Source organism: Balaenoptera musculus, chromosome 9 (genome assembly GCF_009873245.2).
Source record: "Balaenoptera musculus isolate JJ_BM4_2016_0621 chromosome 9, mBalMus1.pri.v3, whole genome shotgun sequence".
Taxonomy (NCBI): Eukaryota; Metazoa; Chordata; class Mammalia; order Artiodactyla; family Balaenopteridae; genus Balaenoptera; species Balaenoptera musculus.
Genome location: NC_045793.1, coordinates 82997631 through 83018816, shown reverse-complemented (window position 1 = coordinate 83018816; position 21186 = coordinate 82997631). Strand labels below are relative to the sequence as shown.

The window sequence follows — 21186 nt, the reverse complement described above, 5'->3', positions numbered from 1 at the left end:
AAGAAGGAATGTTTCTCCACTTAGTGTTAGTAGTTAATATAGTTATATTTATATTTTTTTCCCTTTTGTGGAAGGTAGTCTGTGATATCATGGCATTTCTTGTATGGTAATCCTGTTGTATCATCATATATAGATAGGTGATAGATAGATGAAAGATGAATATAAAGTGATTCGTGTGTATATTTTTATATACATATGTTTATACACATTGTTATATATGATCATTAAAAAATGCTGCATCACTTTTTTGTGCCATGTAGCCTTCCTAGGATTGCAGTGACTAATTTTTGGCATCTTTAGAAGAGTGCTTCCGACTATCTTAATTTTCCCCCAGTAGTGATGTGATGAGATAAAACTAAACTACTGCAAAATTTAGTTCTGTAATACAGGTGGAAAGAAGAGAGCTATTAACATTCTATGACAGAGAAAATCAAGGTGGGGGTGAAATAGAAGATAAAACACTAAGGAAAATAGTTTATTCAAAGAGACTTCATATAAACTCTGCCACAGGTGTTAATCTGGTTTTTAAATTAATGCACCAGTGATTACTGATATGAACTCTTCAAATCAATTCATTTTGAGAATTGATTTTGAGGGACTTTCACTAAATATGATGCTATTGCTATTATACAAATGTTTAGGAGATTTCATTTTTAGGTGTCTAGATTTCCCTGGTTTGGTGATTATATTACCCTGTTTCAAATATCAGTGATGTAAAAAAAAAATTCTGGAGGATGAGTGCATTTTTTTTTTTTTTTTTTTTTTGAGTGCATTTTTGAGAAGTGGCTGAATCAATTTGATTGAATGTAAATATAGATAAAAATAACAAATATGTGATAAATTTTTCAGTGCTAAAGTTAGGAATCTAAGAATGTATAGATGACAAACCAGATTACAGGCTATTCCTGAAGAGCAGATGTCAAAGTAGTAATGGCAGTAGGGCTGGGATAAGTGCAAGCTTTCTAAATATCTCAAAGATCTGGTCTAGCTCAAAACTTTGTGTTTACAGAACTCAGTAATAAGTAAACAAATAGATATATTTATAGATAAATAATTCTTTCTCCTAGTAGATTTTCATTTGTGATGAAAATCTTAGTGATACTGATTTACTGGAAAAAACACCAAATTTGAAAGTGGTTATAAACACATAATCAGTTTTTAATTGTATTATTTTAATGCAATTTTTAAAATTCATTAACTTAAAAACATCAAAAATAACAGTTTAACAGCTTGTCTATGTGAAATAGGGATAGGAACACTGCCAAGTGGAAAGAACAGTTGCTTAACAAATGAAAATGTCCAAGCTCTTAAAATCATAAACTTTGACCTTTTGGTTTTTTAAATAGAATTTGTTTAAACACACACACACACATACACACACACACACTGGCTTAACCAAAAACATATTTAAAAGTTTAAAAGCAGGCATGTCTCTCTTACTAAAATTAATAGAGTTAAGTTAGAATTTGGGAAGATCAGATACATTTAGAAAAACATTAGAAAAATGCAAGCTATTGTATCAAACTGCATATTGGATACTTATAATTTGAACAGCTTTCTCTTAGAGTTTTGGCTGTATTATTTTCTTGTTTTTTGAGAGACAAATGTCATCTTCGTTTGCTGCTAATGAAACATGGATTGCTTAACTATTTAGCTAAAAAAATGTACAAGGATAATAAGGGTTATCTTTTTCAATTCCTCTCTCTTAGAACAGGTTGGTGTACAATGATTCTCATTTGAGAAAAATAGAAAATATAAACACAAGAAACTATGCTATCTATCACATACTCCTTATGTAAAAATCTCCGTTTTTACCTCGCATGGTCCTGATACAATATTTTCAGCCCCAGCACATATTTCAGACTCATTCAGAGTCACCTTCCCTTGATGATATTGGCTGCATTTCTCATTCCCCATAATATAGAGATGTGCTACTCGTAATAGACCGTCCGAGTTGATCACTAGAATGGTGCAAAATATGTACAGTTAATGAGCACAGGGTAAGATAAGAAAAATAAACAAATATAAAATATTTTTACAAAATACATATGATATTGCCTTGTCTTTCTAAAAATAGCTTACATCCAGTGTAGCCCCAGCCATAAACACTGCAAGTGGTTTTTTCAGGAATTGTGCACCCATAATTAGGTAAATCAATTGTACTAACAAAATCATCCAGAACAGCAGGCCTGAAAAGAGAAAATATAATGGTAAGTAACCTTGATTGGATTCAACACAAAATTAACATATTAAAATGTAGTGTGAATGTTTAATATGATTCATTTAGAGAGAATAAACAATTTTGCTTCGGAGTAGGTAGTAGAGAAATGAATATTTACTTACAAATATTTAAGAATAAATGGTCACTGCTATTTTTTTAATCATTATTTTACCTGTTAAAGTTATCATATAATTGCTCACTAACCTTTGGTTTTAGAGCAGGCTGATCATACTGTTGGTCCAATTTCATTTATTCACTTTTGAAAAATTTGAAAATGCCCCTCTCTTTGCCTCTGTACACACACACACACACACACACACACACACACACACACACACACACACACACACACACACACACCATGTGACATATGCTTTTATAATACATCTACATGAGAGAGAAAGAATAAGAACATAGTTGAAGAAAAAGCTTCAACAATTCCATTCTATGTTAAAAATATGAAACTATCTAAAGGAACTCACCTAGCAAGCTTCAGTAATACCAGATCTGATCCTTCCGGCCCATATACCAGTTGGGTAACATTTAGAACCTGTTTGCGTTTCTCATCTCCTCTTCCATGGACATCATGAATTCCAAGCCAAGCTTCATAATCTTTCAAGTCTTTGTTTCTAAGTAAAAAATTAACATATAAAATATAACTTTAAAATATGTAATATTAATCACATATATCGTTATATTAGCTTATAAGGGCAGATAAATAACCTAAATTTAAACTTTAAAATATAATAAAGAGCAACACATTTGTTACGGGATATTCTGAATACTACAAGAACATATAAGCAGGAAGAACCTTTAAATTGCTGAAATTCTAAATGGCTTTTTTTTTTCCGAAAACTTGCTTATTCTTGCTAGAGAGTAGGTCATTTATGAGACATTCTCAGGTAAAGCACATTACATGAGTTATAATTTATTGCAAATTTTCCTTTTTATCTCAAATGTGTGTGTTTGGTTTGTTAATAGGGATTGAATATATATATATATATTTTACAGGGATTGAATATTTATACTAACAAAATCAATGTGACCTTAATGGGAATCAAGGAGTAAGCTTACAAATGCTACCTCCTTATCTTTTCCTTAGGCTAATTTCCATTGAAAATTATTCTCAGTATTATTCTGAGGCTGGTTCTACATAAGAAAGAAGTGAGGATTGAGAGAAGTTTGTTGATAATTCAGAAAAAGAATATCTAGAAATATACAGTGCAAGAAGGAGGTTGGGGTAAAAATTATTAACATAATTCTAGCAAAATTTTTCCTCAAATGAGAGTAGTGCCAATCGTGGAAAGAGGTGAACAGAAGTAGTACCCATAAGTAAGTATCAATTAAGTCAAGGTAAATTTTATAAGCTAAATCTAAAAAAAGAAATTAATTTGTTCACCCTATGCTGGTGAATCTCTGTTAAATGAATACACATTCTAAGCCTAAAGCTAAGTGGAAGCCATACATATTTTTAAATGCTCAAAACAAATATTGGTTTCAGAAATACGTTACCGAGAAGGGAAACACTGTCTTGCAGTAAGAATCCAACTTTCCTTTATCAATGATCCTCCACAGATATGTTTATTTCTAAGAGAAAGAGGAAAGAGAAACAAGTAACGTCTGTGCAGAAAGGGTGCCTGCCAATTAATGCAAAACCTATGGCTCCATTTGTTAAACACGTTGAGAGAAAAATGTAGACATTAACCCAACTAGAATAAAACGAGTAATCCTTTTATCAGAAGGATGATATTTGATGATTATAGCATTAGAACTTTTTTTCATAATGTGATTACAATTTTATGAAAGCAACTTTATTTGTATATGAGGAACGCTGTCACTACACACAAAGATCCATTCCCAACACATATGTTCACGTGTGTGTGTGTGTCTATCCTTGTGAGAGAAAGTATGTGCTACAAATATAGGATAATTAGACCTATTTTAAATTCAGTGTTTGATTATGAAAACTGCAAATTTGAGTTTTTATTTAAAATCTGAAAACCATCTGGTGGTAACCATATATAATATTTATGCGCTATTCCCTTCTTTCATTACCATTATGTAGTTCTGATATATTAACTTAGAGTATAACTGAGTTTGAGTAATTTGTTTGTTCAGCTTAAGACCAACAATATAACATTTATTTATAAAATCAAAACAATTTTGCAAGACAGATCTAGGAAATTATAAAATATTTGTAGAGAATAATAAATACTAGAATATTTACTTGATGTATCCAAAATCTGTAAATCCATTATTTTTTGGCAGACACATGGAAAAAAGTACAACTATTCACAATTTACATTTCCAAAGCGTACAGATGTTCAGTGCTTCAGAGGGTAATAGAATAAGATTCCCAGACTAAGACCACAGTTATTTATGGCCTGTACCACACAGGAGGTTAAGAATATATATCGAGTTTGAATCTCTAATCCTCTCTGTGAGTTTTGGAAGAATAGCTAAACAGCTGTTGTTACTAAGAACTTGGATTTAAAAGGAAAAGTACTTTTTAAAAAAAAGTTTATACTACTCTGATCTGATGAAAAACAGTTTCACCTGCTTCTCCAAGGATGGAGACTTCCAAAGGAAGTCTCCTTTGAATAAGAATAAATTGAAAAGTATTTGCCTTTTTTTTTCCTCGAGTAATGAGATTTGCAAAGATCCTCTAATTAGTTCAAAGATGTAGATTCTTGGAACATTTTCTATAATAAAGAAAATAAAACACCCCCCCCCCCAAGTTTTACAGCCTTCATTAAGCCTTCATATTGCACAATCAGCTTTAATATTCTGGTGAGTTTCATAAATCTATTTCGGTACTACACACCCAGGACAGCTACCCTACAATTATCAACATAAATATTTATAAAAATTGATGAGTTACTCCTTGAAAGAAAGATACACTAAAAGAGAACTTTAGGCCATCTTCTACCTGGTATCTAAAGTCATATATATATATCAAAGGATATAAACTTCATGCTTGTTAAGAATTGACTTAATTTAAAAAAACTTCAGTTTCAAGTTGTCTCTATTCTAATTTAATGCCACTGTGATTTGGTTATGGTTAAAAAAAATGGATTTTCTTCCTCTATTCTAGGAGGCTAGAGGTAAAGGAACAGGGAGGGTTTCCAAAAAGAGGAGATATTCCAGTTGGTATTTAAAGAATGAAAGGTTTTCCAGGCATAAAATACAGAGGAAGAAAGCTACAACATACAGTGGGAACCACAGCACAAAGGCTCGGAGAGAGAAACATGGGGTGTCTTGAAAACAAGGGAGAATGTGGCTAGAATTCAGGTGCACTTTGGCGTATGTTGCATGATGAGGTTCCAATACAGATAGATATAGACAAAGATATTTTAACATTCTGATTACCATACAGTATAATATGTGTAGTATATAGAAAGTTGTATGATCAGGTTTTAAGCTAACTCCTGTTTTCAATATTTAATTCTTACAACATAATTACTAATCTTAATTTTGTATAATAGTATATTTTGAAAAATTTTACATAGAACATGGCATTGATTCTTACAACATTGAGAAATAGACATGTCAAGAATTTTTTTATCCACACTGAATATTATAATTTCAAGACTGTTCAACTATCAGTATAATTTGTTAATCTTTTCCTTAATGATGAAATGTTCTAGAATTTTAAATTATTGCTATTTTTCATTAGAATGACAATAAAAAAGTCAGAAATTAAAAACAAATATAAAATTTTTGATATGATTGTGCATAGACAAGTTAAAAAATAATCTCATAATATACTAGATTGGGAAATTAATAATATAAGTATTATAACTATATGGTGATATCAAGGTATAGGTAGGTTCTCTGTGTAGTTGTCTTTTGCTTTACGAGAATTGAAGTGCCACATCAGGGTCAATGCAAACACATATGGGACCTTTGTAAGCATTTAAAATGGCACCATCTCTGGAGGCACAAATTGCAAAATCCATGGCTTTTGGCAAGCAGAATGTGATTAGTCCCCTCTTGTGCCCCCCCTCATACAGGTGCCTTGTGGAGGGCACAACCTGCACGACTACACATGGCCATACTGCTGAGAATATAACTTTTGCAAATAATCCAGATATGTATGATTTGTGTCTATTAATAATTACCTGTATTTCAAACTAACCATCCATCCTACATTTGTTCGTGTTGGAATTCCATTTACAACTCGCAATTGTTTTGTTTTGGCGCAAGATATTACAGGATCTAAAAAGAGGACCAAACATAACATTTTGATAACACATTTTGAAATAATCCATGCCTCTCAGCTTTCTTTAGTGCAATGGTAACTACACAGATGTAACTACTGTAATTGTGTCAGAAGAACATTTTGGACAAAAGAAGGTAAATAGCATAACTACAGTGCCAAATCAGGCCCAAAATGTTTGCTATCCTCATCTAAGTAGATGGGTAACACAGAAAAACTAATCAACTCAAGGTCAACAGCATTACCATGATAGTGACAGTGGCTTTGCTCACTATGTACAAGTTCTTCAGGTCTAACATTAATTGTATTTCCCTTAACAACCTCAACATAAAATGGAACAATGTTATTTACAGTGCTTATTTCTAAATGTCAATGAAAAGCAATAGCCTAAGCGAAAATAAAAAAACTATATTTGGTTTATTACTCCTGAATTTGTATAGTAAGAATGTAGAACCATTTTGCAACATGTTACCAAAGTTATATTAACTGAAATTTTATCCAAATGACATAATTATGTCTAAATCATTATATCCAAATGATATAATTCAGAATTCTTTGAAGTAAACTTTTTCCTGACCCTCCTCTGTGTTCCTTGCCTTATCCTTTCCACTCTTGTCCATGGTCTAAAATAGATTTCCATTTGCTCTTCAGCCTGGGACACAGCAGGTGGTCTCTTAAATCAAAACATTTGAGTAACTTCCTTCAGCCCAAGAAATGTGTGAAAATCAGATAAAAGCAGCTCCCAACAGATTTTCTTAAGCTGAGGATTAACTGAACCTCTCAGATTGTGTCATCTTTTGCCTCCTAGAGCATGCAAAGAGCTTTAAAGATAGAGCAGGATAAAGACACTGCATAACTTTCCAATCTTCGGGTTTCATTCTTTCTGACTGTAGCATCCTGATTTAATTTAAAGGATGGTGAAAGTCCAGTGGATACCTTCTGCCCCCAATTAGGTAAAAGCAATATACATGCTTTTTTCAAAGTTAAATATAACATATTTTGTGACAGAGCATTGAATTTTGATATTCACTATGCAGTTGCCTTTGTAACACCTTTACACATGCACATAGAAAAAAAATGTTCAAATAAAATAAAATAGATTATTTTATTTGTATGATGGAACTTTATATAATGATGTTATTTTTCTATGAAGAAAATAATGACGTTATTTCTGACACATAGAGACTCAGATATATTATTTTGAAAGATTACTTACGGTCTAAATTGACTATTGTAGGTGTGGTATCACCTTCACCTGTAAAAACAAATATATATGTATATACATAATTTTTACATACATATTTCTGTTATATAGAACCAGAATTGTGTATTGAAATCCAAACATCCATGAATGGATAATTTACTACAATTCTTTACATTTTATTCAAAAATAAAATGCAATAATACTCTTTTGAGTAATTATGTATCGCTTTTAGACAAAGTTGAAAGCATGCACCTACTGGTAGTGGGTCATGTGAGGAACGCCCTGTTTTATGACTGTGAAGGTTATCAGGTATGTGGTTTGATGGATGTTGGCAGTTTGAATTACACTGCTAGCAACAAGGAGCTGCCTCATTCTCCCAAGATGCCAAACATCGTACACAATGAACATTCCACGGAACAGCACTAATGCTCGTTATTGTTTACTTGGGCCATTCATATAGATAAACTACGTAGCTTTACTGTAATTTGACCCATTTATATTTTTTCTGAAAATTACTTTTCTTTTATATGGTTAAGGATAATTAAAACTTCCTATGTTTCAGAAAACTTTTTTAAGAATTCGAGAAGATAGAAATCAAGGTCACTCATGGAAAAGGAGGGATAGCCAAATATAATTATGTTTTGTTAGCATATTTCAAAGACTGGTGTTTCTAGGTAGTAAGGGGAAAAGTATTTTAAAAAAAGAATACCAGAAACTGCAAATAAATTATAACTAAAACTTCATACTTACTTCTTTTTTACAACCTCCCTACTGAGTGGGGTTTAATTGCTGCCAAGAGAAAGGCTTGGAGGATGATAGGATTTGAAAATACTTAAGTAGTAATGAATGAGGTACAAGACATTTCCTGGAATTTAGTGTGTGACTGTCCAGAATTGATGACATAGAGTTTAGTCAGGCATTGTTTAGACCCAGCTGGTTGTTAGTCTCTGGAAGTGCCCTGAGCTCAAATAAACTGGCAACAAAACAAAAATGGCATATGGATTCCTTTGTAATAGATGCAAATTTGATTTTTATTTATGGGAAATCTTGAGAAAAATTAATACATGCTAAAGCATTTTTATTTATGTCCATTTTCCAGATCTAGATATTTTAAGTGAATAAGTGTAAAGGTGAACATACAAATTTCATCATTTCCCTTTCCCTTTAGTTTATCCTTGGGGATGGTTTTGTCTTAGAGTCAGCTGAGGTCATTGTTTTAGTTTACAGTACAAATTAGGATGGAGGCCGACTGTGGTCATTAAAACAACAAGGATATTTCTTTTTCCACTCAAGTTAATTACATAAAAATTCTAAAATAAAAAATTAGATATTTATTCTTTGTATCGTTTGTGGTGAGAAAGACTACACTATTCATTGTATTCTTAATTGCATATCAAGTTTCCTATTTCTAGGCATCAAGTTAATACATCAACAAAGTATTTCGTTCATTATTGTACCTTACTAAAATATTTAAATTTTTAAAAATGTGCAGATCTTATCATTTAGGGGCTTTAATAATTAAGAGTATATATATAGATTTTCCTCTAAGCCAATATTTCTCACAACTTAGAACAAGCTGCATTACCACTTAAAATCAGATTTCTAGAGATTCTGGGTTGCTGGTTAGATTATGAATTTTTTGAAAGCATTCTAGTTTCTTCTGCTTTCTAGGCCTTTTCCATTTTACCTTAAAATACTATTTTCACTTCTCCTCTTTTACTTTTCCCTTACGTCTCCACCATAGTACTCAAATCTGAACAACTATATATGATACAAATCTTACTTTATATTGATTCACCTTAAACTTGAAGAAGGAAAACATGTCAATGATAAAAGTTTTTCCTATGGAAGTGTAGGGGTGTGTGTGAGTGTGTGTGTGTGTGTGTGTGTGTGTGTGTGTTTATATGGCCTCAGAACCAAACATGTGCTCTTACTGAAAACATAAAGAAAACTTTCTTTTAATAGATCCTTAAAGTTTCAACTCAAATTCAAAACTTTATGAACAGCACATCTTTTTCCACGCTGACATTTGTATTCCCATTCTTATTATATATTTTAATATTAATATGTATGTATTTCAATGACTTTATTTGAGATTATGTATGTAAAATGTCTCCTCTGTACACTGAAAATGATTTGAGTGTAGGAAACATTGTTTATATTTTCTATACCTAGAATGATATATAGGGCTTTGCATACAATAGCAGCACAATTTAAAATTATTAACAAATGAATAAATAAATACAAACTGAGGTGGAGATAATTTACCCAAGGCACTTAAAGTGATAGAACTAAAATCCTTCCCAGGAAATCAGAGTTGAAACTCTAAACCACTATGCTCTCTTAATACTTAAGAATTTTCTAAGATATACTGTGTATATGCATATAGACAAATATAGACATTTCTACAGTTTTATTTTTGCATCTTGAGAACCTTAAAAATATATGTTAAATATTATTTTGTAAGCATTTTTTAAAAAGGAGTACAAACCTTTACAGGTTTTGTAATACAAATGTGCAGTGTGAAAATGATATATAGTCTCTGAAGTTAAATAAATAAGAACTCAAATCTTCTAAAGATAAATTTTATTAGCCTTTCACCAGCAAGAAAAATGTAAATAAATCCTGGCTATAAATATTAGTTAGAAAAATGACAGTGTAAAAATATTTGTTGAAATTAATTAATGTTCAGAATACACTGAAATAAATGAGTTATCTGCAATTGCATTTAATCAAATACTAGCAACACCCTGAAGTCTTTCAATAGCACATTACTAACTTATAGTTTAAAAATGTTAGTTGAAAATATGCTTTAAAAACTTTAAAGTTATTAGAGTCTTGTTTCAAATTTATAAACCAAATCACAGTTCTCTATGGGAACATTTTACTCTTAACTATATCTACATACTAAAATTAGGCTACTGTGATTTTTAGAAATCTGGAATTCTATAGGGAAAGCAATAGAACTTGTTTTAGAAGCCAGGTCATTGACTTCTTTCCTTCTTCCTAGGTCATTGAAGAGTCTATTAGCCTCCATTATTCTTTTTTTTTAATAAATTTATTTATTTATTTATTTATTTTTGTCTGTGTTGGGTCCTCGTTTCTGTGCGGTTGCGGCGAGCGGGGGCCACTCTTCATCGCGGTGTGCGGGCCCCTCACTATCGCGGCCTCTCTTGTTGCGGAGCACAGGCTCCAGACGCGCAGGCTCAGCAATTGTGGCTCACGGGCCCAGTTGCTCCGCGGCATGTGGGATCTTCCCAGACCAGGGCTCGAACCCGTGTCCCCTGCATTGGCAGGCGGATTCTCAACCACTGCACCACCAGGGAAGCCCAGCCTCCATTATTCTTAATCGTAGAAACTTCACAAAGAGGTACCATGAAATAAAACTAATACTTAGAAAAAATAACCCTTTCACCATTAAAAAAAATTTTTTTGTGCACCAGAGAGGTTGGAAAGGTTGGTCTGTTTGCTTGTTTATTTTAATGTTAAAACCAGAAAGACATCTTCTATAAAAGAACATTTTCAGGACCTATGCAAACCCTAATCTGGGATAAGTTAGGAACATTAGGAGAACACTAATTAATTTGAAAGGCTATGATTAAAGCTGATGAAATGATATATAACAATATGAAATACTATTTCTTTGTGAACATATATTTACTATTATAGAAAATTTCTTTATTAAAAATAGATTGGGAAGTTCCAAGTTTTAACTGTAGATATAATTGATTAACATCATATTTTAAAAGTTTGCTTTTATGCTAAAAGTTCATGAAACGTGACTAGTGTTACAATTTATGGTGAGAAATTATCTCTTTAATTTGATGTATATTATGGAAAATATAGACTTGTGTTTGTGTTTTATGTTTTAAAGCAAACATCATTTCTTCAATCTAATCTCTTTTAAAGTGAGTATTTTTGCTGCTATTTTCAAGGTACTTGCTACTGCCTTGTCTCACATGAAAAACATTCTTAAAACAGGACTCTTACTGAACATATAAAACTATGTCTTTTTTAAACAAGAAGGCAGTTTAACATAGTGTTTAAAGATGTTTGCTATAAACAGAGCTGTGAGACATGTACTACAGTAAAATGGTCTCTTGCTACTAATAGAGCTTTATAAGTCTTTTTCACTCAATCAATAATATATTGAGGATATATTTTCATCTCAATATACATTAGTCTCCATTAGCAGTTCTCAGTGGAGGTGATGCTATTGACATCTAGTGGGTAGAGGCCAGGGACACTACCAAACATCTTATAATGCATGGGACAGCCTCCCATAACAAAGAATTATCCAGCAGAAAATGTCAGTCATGCAGAGGCTGAAAATCCTGATACCTTTCCCCAAACTGACTTCAATACAGGCTTCCCAGTACACAGAGCAGCACAGTATTGAGAGAGTCTGATTACCCAGGTACTCACTAATATTAGGCATTAGCAATCATTTTCTTATTTGCCAACCTGATAGGTGGAAATGATTTCTTATGCTTTTATCTTTTCATTATAATTATTATATTTTCTTACTATTAAGTTTTAATATCTTTTCATTTGTTTATTAAGTTTATTCTTGAAGATTCATCTTCAATTTTCTCGAATCATCTCATCTTTTTCTTATTGCTATATAGACGCTCTTTTACATGAAGTGTACCAGACATATACATTTTACATATATCTTTTACTTTATGTGCTAATACTTTTTAAACAAAATCATCTTGGGCTCAGAGAAGTAGATGGAATGTTTTAGGCTTCTTAGTCTTGGCCTAAACAGCTGAGAAGAAAATGGAAGCACAACTATCTCTGATCTGTTTATGGGTCTTTTAGTGGGCTGGGGACTTTGCTAAGGGCTCTGCTACTTTCAGAGGCTGAACAGTTAGTATTTATTGGTGGTGGTGGTGGGGGTGGGGGGTGTAGAGGTCTTTCTAGCCCAGTCAGAACAATGGCCATGTATTACTTCTGAATTCCAAATAGGAATCTTCTGAGGGAGGAAAATCTCTTTTAAAAGGTCAGCAGATTGTCCCCTTGTCTAGAGGAGAGACGAAGTTGTGTGTATGTGTGTTGCTGTCTGGAATGCATCCTTATTTTGGGATCAACTCTAGCCCTCCTATATTATTTCCACCTCTGGTTAAGGTATCATTTTAGAGGGCATGCAGTATATTTAAAATGGTTCACCTGAAAAAGATCACAAAATGTACTCACAACGAGAAATAGGGCAGTAATCCCAAGGAATGAGAGGGTTCCCCGTGTAACACCAGGGACCATGGGCATCATCATCAGGATTCCGGCAGTAATTCTTATTCAGCTTACTAGCATCTGGTTCCCAGAAGATATGCCTGCATAAACAACAAACTCTGAACATCACAAAATGCACATCTTGTCCAAGAGAAACAAAATGTCACGAAGATATAATCCTAGTGCATAACTTTCATTACAGATACAATGAAATTCACAAGCTACCTGCTGTGAATTTCGGGGTGTTTTTTTTTGAGACTTATTTTGTTGTTGTTCTTGCAGTTTGGAAGGATGTTCTTTAACTCAGGAATAAGTCTGAATAATCAGCATAGATAAAGTGATAAAAGATTTTATGACTTTGCTTCTATTTAATAACTATACTGGCAAGGTAACAGTACCCCTGTGCCAAAAAAGGAGCAGATGACAAAGATCTAAGTTATAAAATGCATAGAAAATGCAAGCTATTGCAAAAGTATTTTTTTTCATGTTTCAGAAACATGTAAAGAAGCATCACTAGCAACATTACTATGACAACGTACTGGAAGATACACTGAAAACAATAATAACGTGCTAATAAAATTATTAAATTCTAAAATTTCACTGGTCATATAGTTACAAAATATGATTTTTTGACAGATAATTGAGTAACACTTCAGCCTTTCTCATTTTACATCTTAACTAAATTTATTACAAAAGTAAAGCAAAAATACTGTATGTTATAAGACCATGCCCACTCATATAACATCAATATTTACATTTACCTCAGTAACATTAATGAAGTCAAATTCCACATGGCCATCCTGACCACGTCATGAAAACTATACATTCTAACTTAATTTGTTTTGGATTACTAATTACTACCATGCTTGAACATAATTAATATGTCATTTTTAAAAATTGGGAAGAGCTTCAACATAGAAACTTGGACTATCTTACTAAACTTGGATTTACTTTTTGGACCAATACAACAGTAAAGACATACAATACTTACTATGTGACAGGTTCTATTACAGATGACTTACATATATGCCCTTAGACCAACCTGATGAGACAGGCTCGAAGATTATGCAATTTTGTATTTGACGAAATTGAAATCCACAGAGGACAATTAATCTTTCTAGGGTCACATGGTTTTTAAGCTTTAGAACATGTGTTTGAACACACGGCTCTTTCCAGAGTCAGTGTTCAAAACCACCACACAGTATTACCTCTTTACTCGTCATAGTTTGTTCTTAAACCAAAATGGTACCATGCAACTTAGTCATTCATCAGTATCCTACAAGTTGTTTCCAAATGACTCTTAACTATCTCCAAAGGCAAACCTAAACTCAATGAATTGAGTTATAACCATTGCATCCCTGAATAAATATGCAACGTGTTTCCAGTGGTATGCTGGTAAATGTTTAACAACTAGCACTCTGAAGTGTGTATGGGGGGAGGAGGTCTTTATTTGTTGTCCTTGCATATTTCTGTAGTGTAACTGTAACTACTTCCACCATAAAACTGTCAAGCTTCTAATATGGAATCACTGAAGGCAGAGTTGGTTACAATTGTCTTTCACAAGTCCGTGAAGAGCTAGATCCACCCCACCATATTTCTAAAAATGCTTTTAAAAATATCAGTGTTGAAATCAGCATTAATTTTAATCATGCCAATTCTTGCTTAAAATTCTTGAATGAATTCCTTTAATGCTTAGGATAAAACTCAAATTTCTTAACACAGCTTACAGGATCCTGTATGGTTTTGCCACTGGAGAATTTCTTCTCTGTGGACATTAACCAAATTATACTGTTTCAACCTTATTAAAGTTATTTCTGATTTTTATACACCTCCATTTTGGGGCTTTTGGACAAGTTATTTCTTCTGCCTGATGTACTTTTCCTCCTACACTTACTTTCACCAACTCCTACTTATTACGTATGTCCCAACTAACATCCCTTCCTGTAGGAAAACTTCCTGACCATTTAAGTGTGGGTGTCACTTGTTTGCAGTCCCATAACATAAGATATGCTTTTTTCGTGGATTTTCTAATATGGCATTGGCATTTGCTGTTTTCTGCCATTCCATACTAGAGTGAGATCCATGATGGCAGAATTCTGCTTAACTTTGAAGTCCTAGAGCTACAGTGTCCTGTACAGTAGCTACTAGCCACAGTAACCGCAGAAAAGCTAGTATGTGGCTCATCCAAATTGAAAGGTGCTATAATTATAAATATACAACAAATTTTGTAGGTTTAATATAAAAATGTAAAATAGCTCATTAATAATTTTTATGTTGAATACATATTGAAATGAAAAGCTTTAGAAATATTGGATTAATAAAAACATTATTTTAAAAATTTGCCTGTTTAATTTTACTTCTGTAAGTATGGCTACTGGAAAACTTAAAAAGTACAAGTGCGATTACATATGTCAATTGCATATTTATGTTAGAGAACACTGCTTTAGAACTATCACTATTTGTTTGTGAAGTAAATTAGTCGAAAAAATATCATCCACTAGTGAGTAAATTTTGAAAGAGAATACGAACTTTAAAGCTAAAGTGGAACCAGGAGCAAAATGACTCAACTTCTCTGGATCCTTAAATTCTTATTCACACATACAGAAATATCTTCCATATAGGATTATGATGGTCAAATGAGATAACAACTCACAGAAAGCAACCATGTTGTAGATACTTTATTAAATGACACTACCATTTTTCTTTTAATCCTGCTGTATATATTCCAGGATATTTAATACAAATCTGTTCTATGTTGCAACTATGTCTCATACGTCTTTTGTAATTTCAAACACACTAGCACTACTGCTGGGGTCAAGTGGAAGATAACTGCTTTTGTTGTGAATATGTCCAATGTCAAAATCTCTAATTCTCTGAAATACATAGATTTTTTTCAATTACATATCCATTGCTTTAATTATAGAAAAAGCGTGTGTATCAGAATAAAGCTATACAAGGAAACATATCTCAATAAGTTTTTAGTAGTTAAGTGGAATTTTAAGGTATGTATATACATGAAGATGGTCACTTATCAATTTTATAAACTAATATTAATAATTAAATAATTATGAGAATATAATCCTATAATGTACTATTTGAAACACTAGATTTGACATTTCATTATACAATGTCTTATCCAGTTGTGTAATTGTTTTCTCCGTATGACCATATCATGCTTAAAGGTGGAGCCCAAATGTATGTCCACTTTTTGTTAATGTTCCCAAGGCACCTGTTACAGAGCAGAACACATAGTAAATGCTCAATAAATATGTACTGGTTTGAATTGTTTATTTAAGTTTGCCACATAGAGAGAAAATGTTAAACTGAGTTGCACAGAATGATCAATCTAATGTTTTTATTAGCTTACTATAATATATAAATGAATAGAAAGAAATACCAATGTACCTCAATACACCTATCTGCTGTTATCACTACATACTATATATTGAAAGAAAGAAATTTACATACCGATGTAAATCTTCCATGTTCTTGTCCCACATCGAACATGTTAGTCCAGATCGTGTTTTGGATAAATTGCCCATATAATTTTTGCCATTCCCACGATAACAATCTAAACATAAAATATATGGAAAGAAGACTAATGAATACTAGGGAGTATAGGACAAAGACTTTTTTTATAAGCATATGAATTCATGAAAATCAACATAAAAATTAAAACAAAGCACTGAAATCTGTACAAAGCAGACACTTAACTATCTCTCATAAAATATCTTTATTTTTAGTCAAATTTCTTCTTCATTAAAATGAAAGTTTATGTATCAAATTACAAATTCAAAAAAAATCAAAGAAAAAATTAAATGAGTGGCTCTTAGGGACACCAAAGAAATGAGAATTTTGTGAGTGACACATATTTTCCAATATTTTCTACTGAAGAATTTTACTCCACAGGAAGGTCACAAGAATGATATAATGAGCACTCGTATACCAGTCACATTTGTTGTGTTTTGATTTTTGTCTTTCGTGAGATTGACATTCTGAGTCATCCAAGCCAGCTGTTTCACAAATGCTCTTTAATTTCATTTTGCCTGATTATTTTCTCATGAATGAAATCAAGTTAAATGCAGAAATATTGCCTAGGTGATATTTTGTCCTTTTTTCAGGATTATTTCATGTGACACATGATGTCAGTTTGTTCAATTATTGCTGATGAGTTTGATAACTTGGCTAAGTGGTATAAAGGAAAAACTTCTCTTCATATATAAGAAAAACAAACAAAAATATTTTGAGGCCTTTGAGGCTGACTACATCCTATTCCCAAACAAATTTTCACAAAATGGCTTAGGCATACTTTGATTAATTTTGCATGAATCAGTTATTACTCTGCTGGTTTTAAAATAATTTTTTTATTTCCTACTTTTCTTTCTCTCTTGTTATTCTTCTGTAAATGAAAGTTTTTCCTTCTCCTCTACTCCTTCCATTTAAGTATTACTACTACTAGTAGTAGTAGTAGTAGTGGTAGTAGTAGTCTACTAGTAGAAGTAGTAATGTAAATATGGACTCATGGATTCTCTTTTATTCAGCATGATATATTATCTATTCCTGTTGTTCATTTTGATGCTCAAATTGTTCCATCTTTAGCCAATGGAAGCCATGTTAAAATGGCTCCTGTGTCTTTTATCATTTCCCATGTGGTTTTATTTTTCACTTTTTTTCAACTGAGCAGTTTGCGTTTTATTAAACATTTATAGAAGTGTCCGTATTTGTAATTTTAAAAAATAATAAAAAGAAGTTAAGTTCTTTCAAATATGTAAGTTGCAGTTCTACATTTGAAAAGAAGCACTATTCCATATTTTGAAATAACCCTGCATATTTTAATAGTAACTATTTAACAATTCTGATTTTTATATGAATAAAAACTGTAGTTTTAACTATAAAATATTATCTACAAACATACATTAACATTAAGATTATTCTCTGGTTTAAAGTTGGTAAGCCATAGTATATTATCATTGGTTTTAAATATGCTATGTAATTAGAATAAATAATAGGTACAAATTCTACTAAAATTTTTAAATGAATAATAATTTGTCCAGGAATTAATTTAGTAAAAAAGAAATATAATAATATATTCAATAGTCATGTTTTGATATCCATAAATTTGAACTTAGATATAAAAACTCAAATAGGATAGGATTTGATACAGATAATATAGCAGTCATTACCATATACAATAAAATTGTTTTCAGAAAGCATAAATTTGTAAAATCCAATTCTTGTACATAGGCAGAATATATCAGTTAAAATATTTTCCTCTGACAGTGCTATTTTTTTCTACATTAGGAAAGGTTAAACCTTTGGCTGTTAGGTAGTAAATTCTTCAGATAATTTCTTACTGAAGAAAGCAGTTGTGCAATGCGGTATATTGGTACTGCTCTTTGATACATTTTTGATTTTACACCTGTGTTTTCTGTATTAGAGAAAGAGATCCTCCTTACCACTACCACCGTTTTATTTGAATATGAGCTAGGTTTTTTTTTTCCTTAGTAAACTTTTTATTTTAGAATAGTTTTTAATTTACAGAAAAGTTGTAAGTTGGTACAGAAAATTCTAATATACCACATAGTTTCCCCTACTTTTACTATCTTATATTAGTATGATAGATTTCTCACAACTATTTACCATACTGATGCATTATTACTAACTGAAAACTATATTTTGTTTAAATTCTTAGTTTTTACCTAGTGTACATTTTTGTGTCCTAGGATCCCACGTGATACCACATTACATTTAACTGTCGTGATTTTTAAGGCTCTTCTAGATGTAACAGTTTTCTCAGACTTTCTTTTTTGATGATCCTGACAGTTTTAAGGAGAACTAGTATTTTGTAAAATGTCCATCAGTTGGGTTGTCTGATGTTTTCCTCATGAATTAGATCTGGGTTATGGGTTTTTGAGAGGAAGACATAAATTTTGAGCACTTATTAACTTGCTGGCATAAGATGTTCCAGCTTCACTTTATGTTTTTTCTTGCCCCAGGCCCGGAATCTTCCATTTCACCAAGGAGCCATTGTTTATGTTAGTGATGAAAGGTAAGGAGAAGACGTGGGTGCCATGTGTGCTCATTGCTATTTGGTACCATTGTTTCTAGTCCCTTTCATTTGATAGAGCTGGGAAGTGTGTGCATGTGTGTGTGTGTGTGTGTGTGTGTGTGTGTGTGTTCATGAGTAACTGATCCCTCTAACTCCTATCTAGCACCAGAGTTGTTCCTTGTCTCCTCTTCATTTGTGTATTTCTTCTCCCATAGTGAGAACCATGATTCTAGGTAACATCAGTGTCTTTGCTCATTTTCTGAATTCTCCAATGCACACAAAATAATGTTAAAGCTGCTACATCCTAATACAGCAAAATTACACTTTTAAGTTCGAAAGGTATTTAAAGTTATCTAACTTTAAATGTATTCCAGTGAGGCTATATATAGTCAGAAAATTGTGTTTAAAAATTATTTGGAATTTTTTTCCAAATTCTGTAGTAATGGTATCTATTTGATATACAGATAGGCGCATTTCTGTGTTTTTTTTCCATCTTTCTTGAGATTACTTTTTGAACATTTAAAACATTATTAAAACATTAATATTGGTTGATAGTCAAAACTATGTGAAAGTGTGTATTCAGAGTGTTCTCATTTTCCCTCTTGCTTCTTTGTCATATTTCTACCCACTACTACCCACCATTACAAGTAACCAATTTCATTAGTTTCTTGTTTATGGCTCTTGTGTTTCTTTCTTTTTTTTTTTTTTTTTTTACTTTTTTGGCAAAGATGTATATACACACACACATATATACATATGTAATATAAATATATAACTATACGTATATATAGTCTATATATGTATTATTATATCCCATTCTTTATTACTAGTAGTAAATCCCTTTATTTATTACTAATAGAATACCAAATGTATATTTTAGTGCCTTGCTTTTTTTTTAATTAATAATATACCTGAAAATCACTTCATATTAGTTCATGAAAAGTTTTATCATTCTTTCTGCAAATTTTCAGTATTCCATTGTGTGACTTCGCCAGAGTAGATTTGGGTTGTTTTGCTAGTACAGAAAACGCTGCAATAAAAAAACTCGTGCATATGTTTTTGCATATTATTGGAGCTGTATATTCAGATAGTGCATTATTGGTCCAAAAGGTGAATGCATATGTAATTTAATTATTGTAATATTCTGTTCCATAAGGATTTTATCATTTTGCACTCCCAAGAGCAAAGCATGAGAGTTCATTTCCCCATACAGCTTTGCCAAAAGATAGCATTGTCAAGCTTTTGAATTTTTGTGAATTTATATGTGAGAAATAAAAGTCTCATATTATGAAAAATCTCAATACCTATATTTTAGTTTTTTTCTTGTTACATGTGAATTTAAGCATAATTTTCATGTATTTAAGGGAATTTTTATATTTTTCTCTAAAGAAATCTTTCTGTTCATGTATTTTGTCCATTATTTAATTTTTTGGTCCTATACTTTTCACTTTCACAGTTTATGTATATTAAAAATATTTATCTTTATCTGTGATATACATTTTAAGACTTATTTCCAAATTTGTCTTTTGAATTTAAATATGATGGGTTTGTTTATGTTTTTTGCCATGGCAAGTTTTTGATGTAGCTTATTATTTTTTTCTTTTATTGCCTTTAGATTTTTAGTGTTAATTAAAAGCATATCGCCACATCTAAGTTATAAAGGCATTTTTCCAAGTTTACTTCTAGTATATAAATGGTATCCCTTTTTACACTACATCTCTTATCCATTTGGAGTTTAATTTCGGGTATGGTGCAAGGCATGGATTTAATTTTATTATTTTTCCAAACGGTACTTTATTGATCCATTATTATATTTTAAAAGTTTATTTTTACCCAGTGACATATAGTGCCACATTTTAAATATAATCTCAGTAAGGAGTCTGTTTTTGGATTCTGTGTTCTGTCAATTTATTCATGTGCTAGAACTACATTCTTTTAATTATAAACTCTTTAAAAAATATTTTAACATCTGATAGGGTTATTTACCTCTAATCCTCTTCTTTTTCAAGGTTTTCCTTAGTATAGTTACATGTTTATTCTCCTAGGAAAAATTTAGAATGAATTTGTTTGATATCAGAAAATATCACATTAAATTTACAAATTAGCTTAGGTGGAATTGATGCATTTATGATGTTGAGTTCTCATATCAAGAACAAGGATGTTTTTCTACATGTTAAAGTACAATTTGGGGCTTTCAGTAGTAATTTAAAATATAATTACATAGATTTGCACAACTTTCCTAAGTTTATTCCTAAGTTTTC

General features: G+C 31.6%; 1 protein-coding gene across 3 annotated transcripts in view; it reads right to left on the bottom strand.

Moving 5' to 3' along the window:
* The window catches only part of HGF (hepatocyte growth factor), an 81910-nt gene that overhangs the window by 4312 nt on the left and 56412 nt on the right, over window positions 1–21186 (bottom strand). For all 3 annotated transcript variants that reach the window (XM_036863601.1, XM_036863602.1, XM_036863603.1), the window contains 8 exons: window positions 16345–16447; window positions 12844–12977; window positions 7657–7695; window positions 6343–6439; window positions 3734–3808; window positions 2704–2850; window positions 2083–2189; window positions 1816–1961 (listed from right to left, as the gene is read on the bottom strand). In XM_036863601.1, the coding sequence (XP_036719496.1) occupies window positions 1816–1961; window positions 2083–2189; window positions 2704–2850; window positions 3734–3808; window positions 6343–6439; window positions 7657–7695; window positions 12844–12977; window positions 16345–16447 (848 nt within the window). The remainder of the gene's footprint in view (window positions 1–1815; window positions 1962–2082; window positions 2190–2703; window positions 2851–3733; window positions 3809–6342; window positions 6440–7656; window positions 7696–12843; window positions 12978–16344; window positions 16448–21186) is intronic.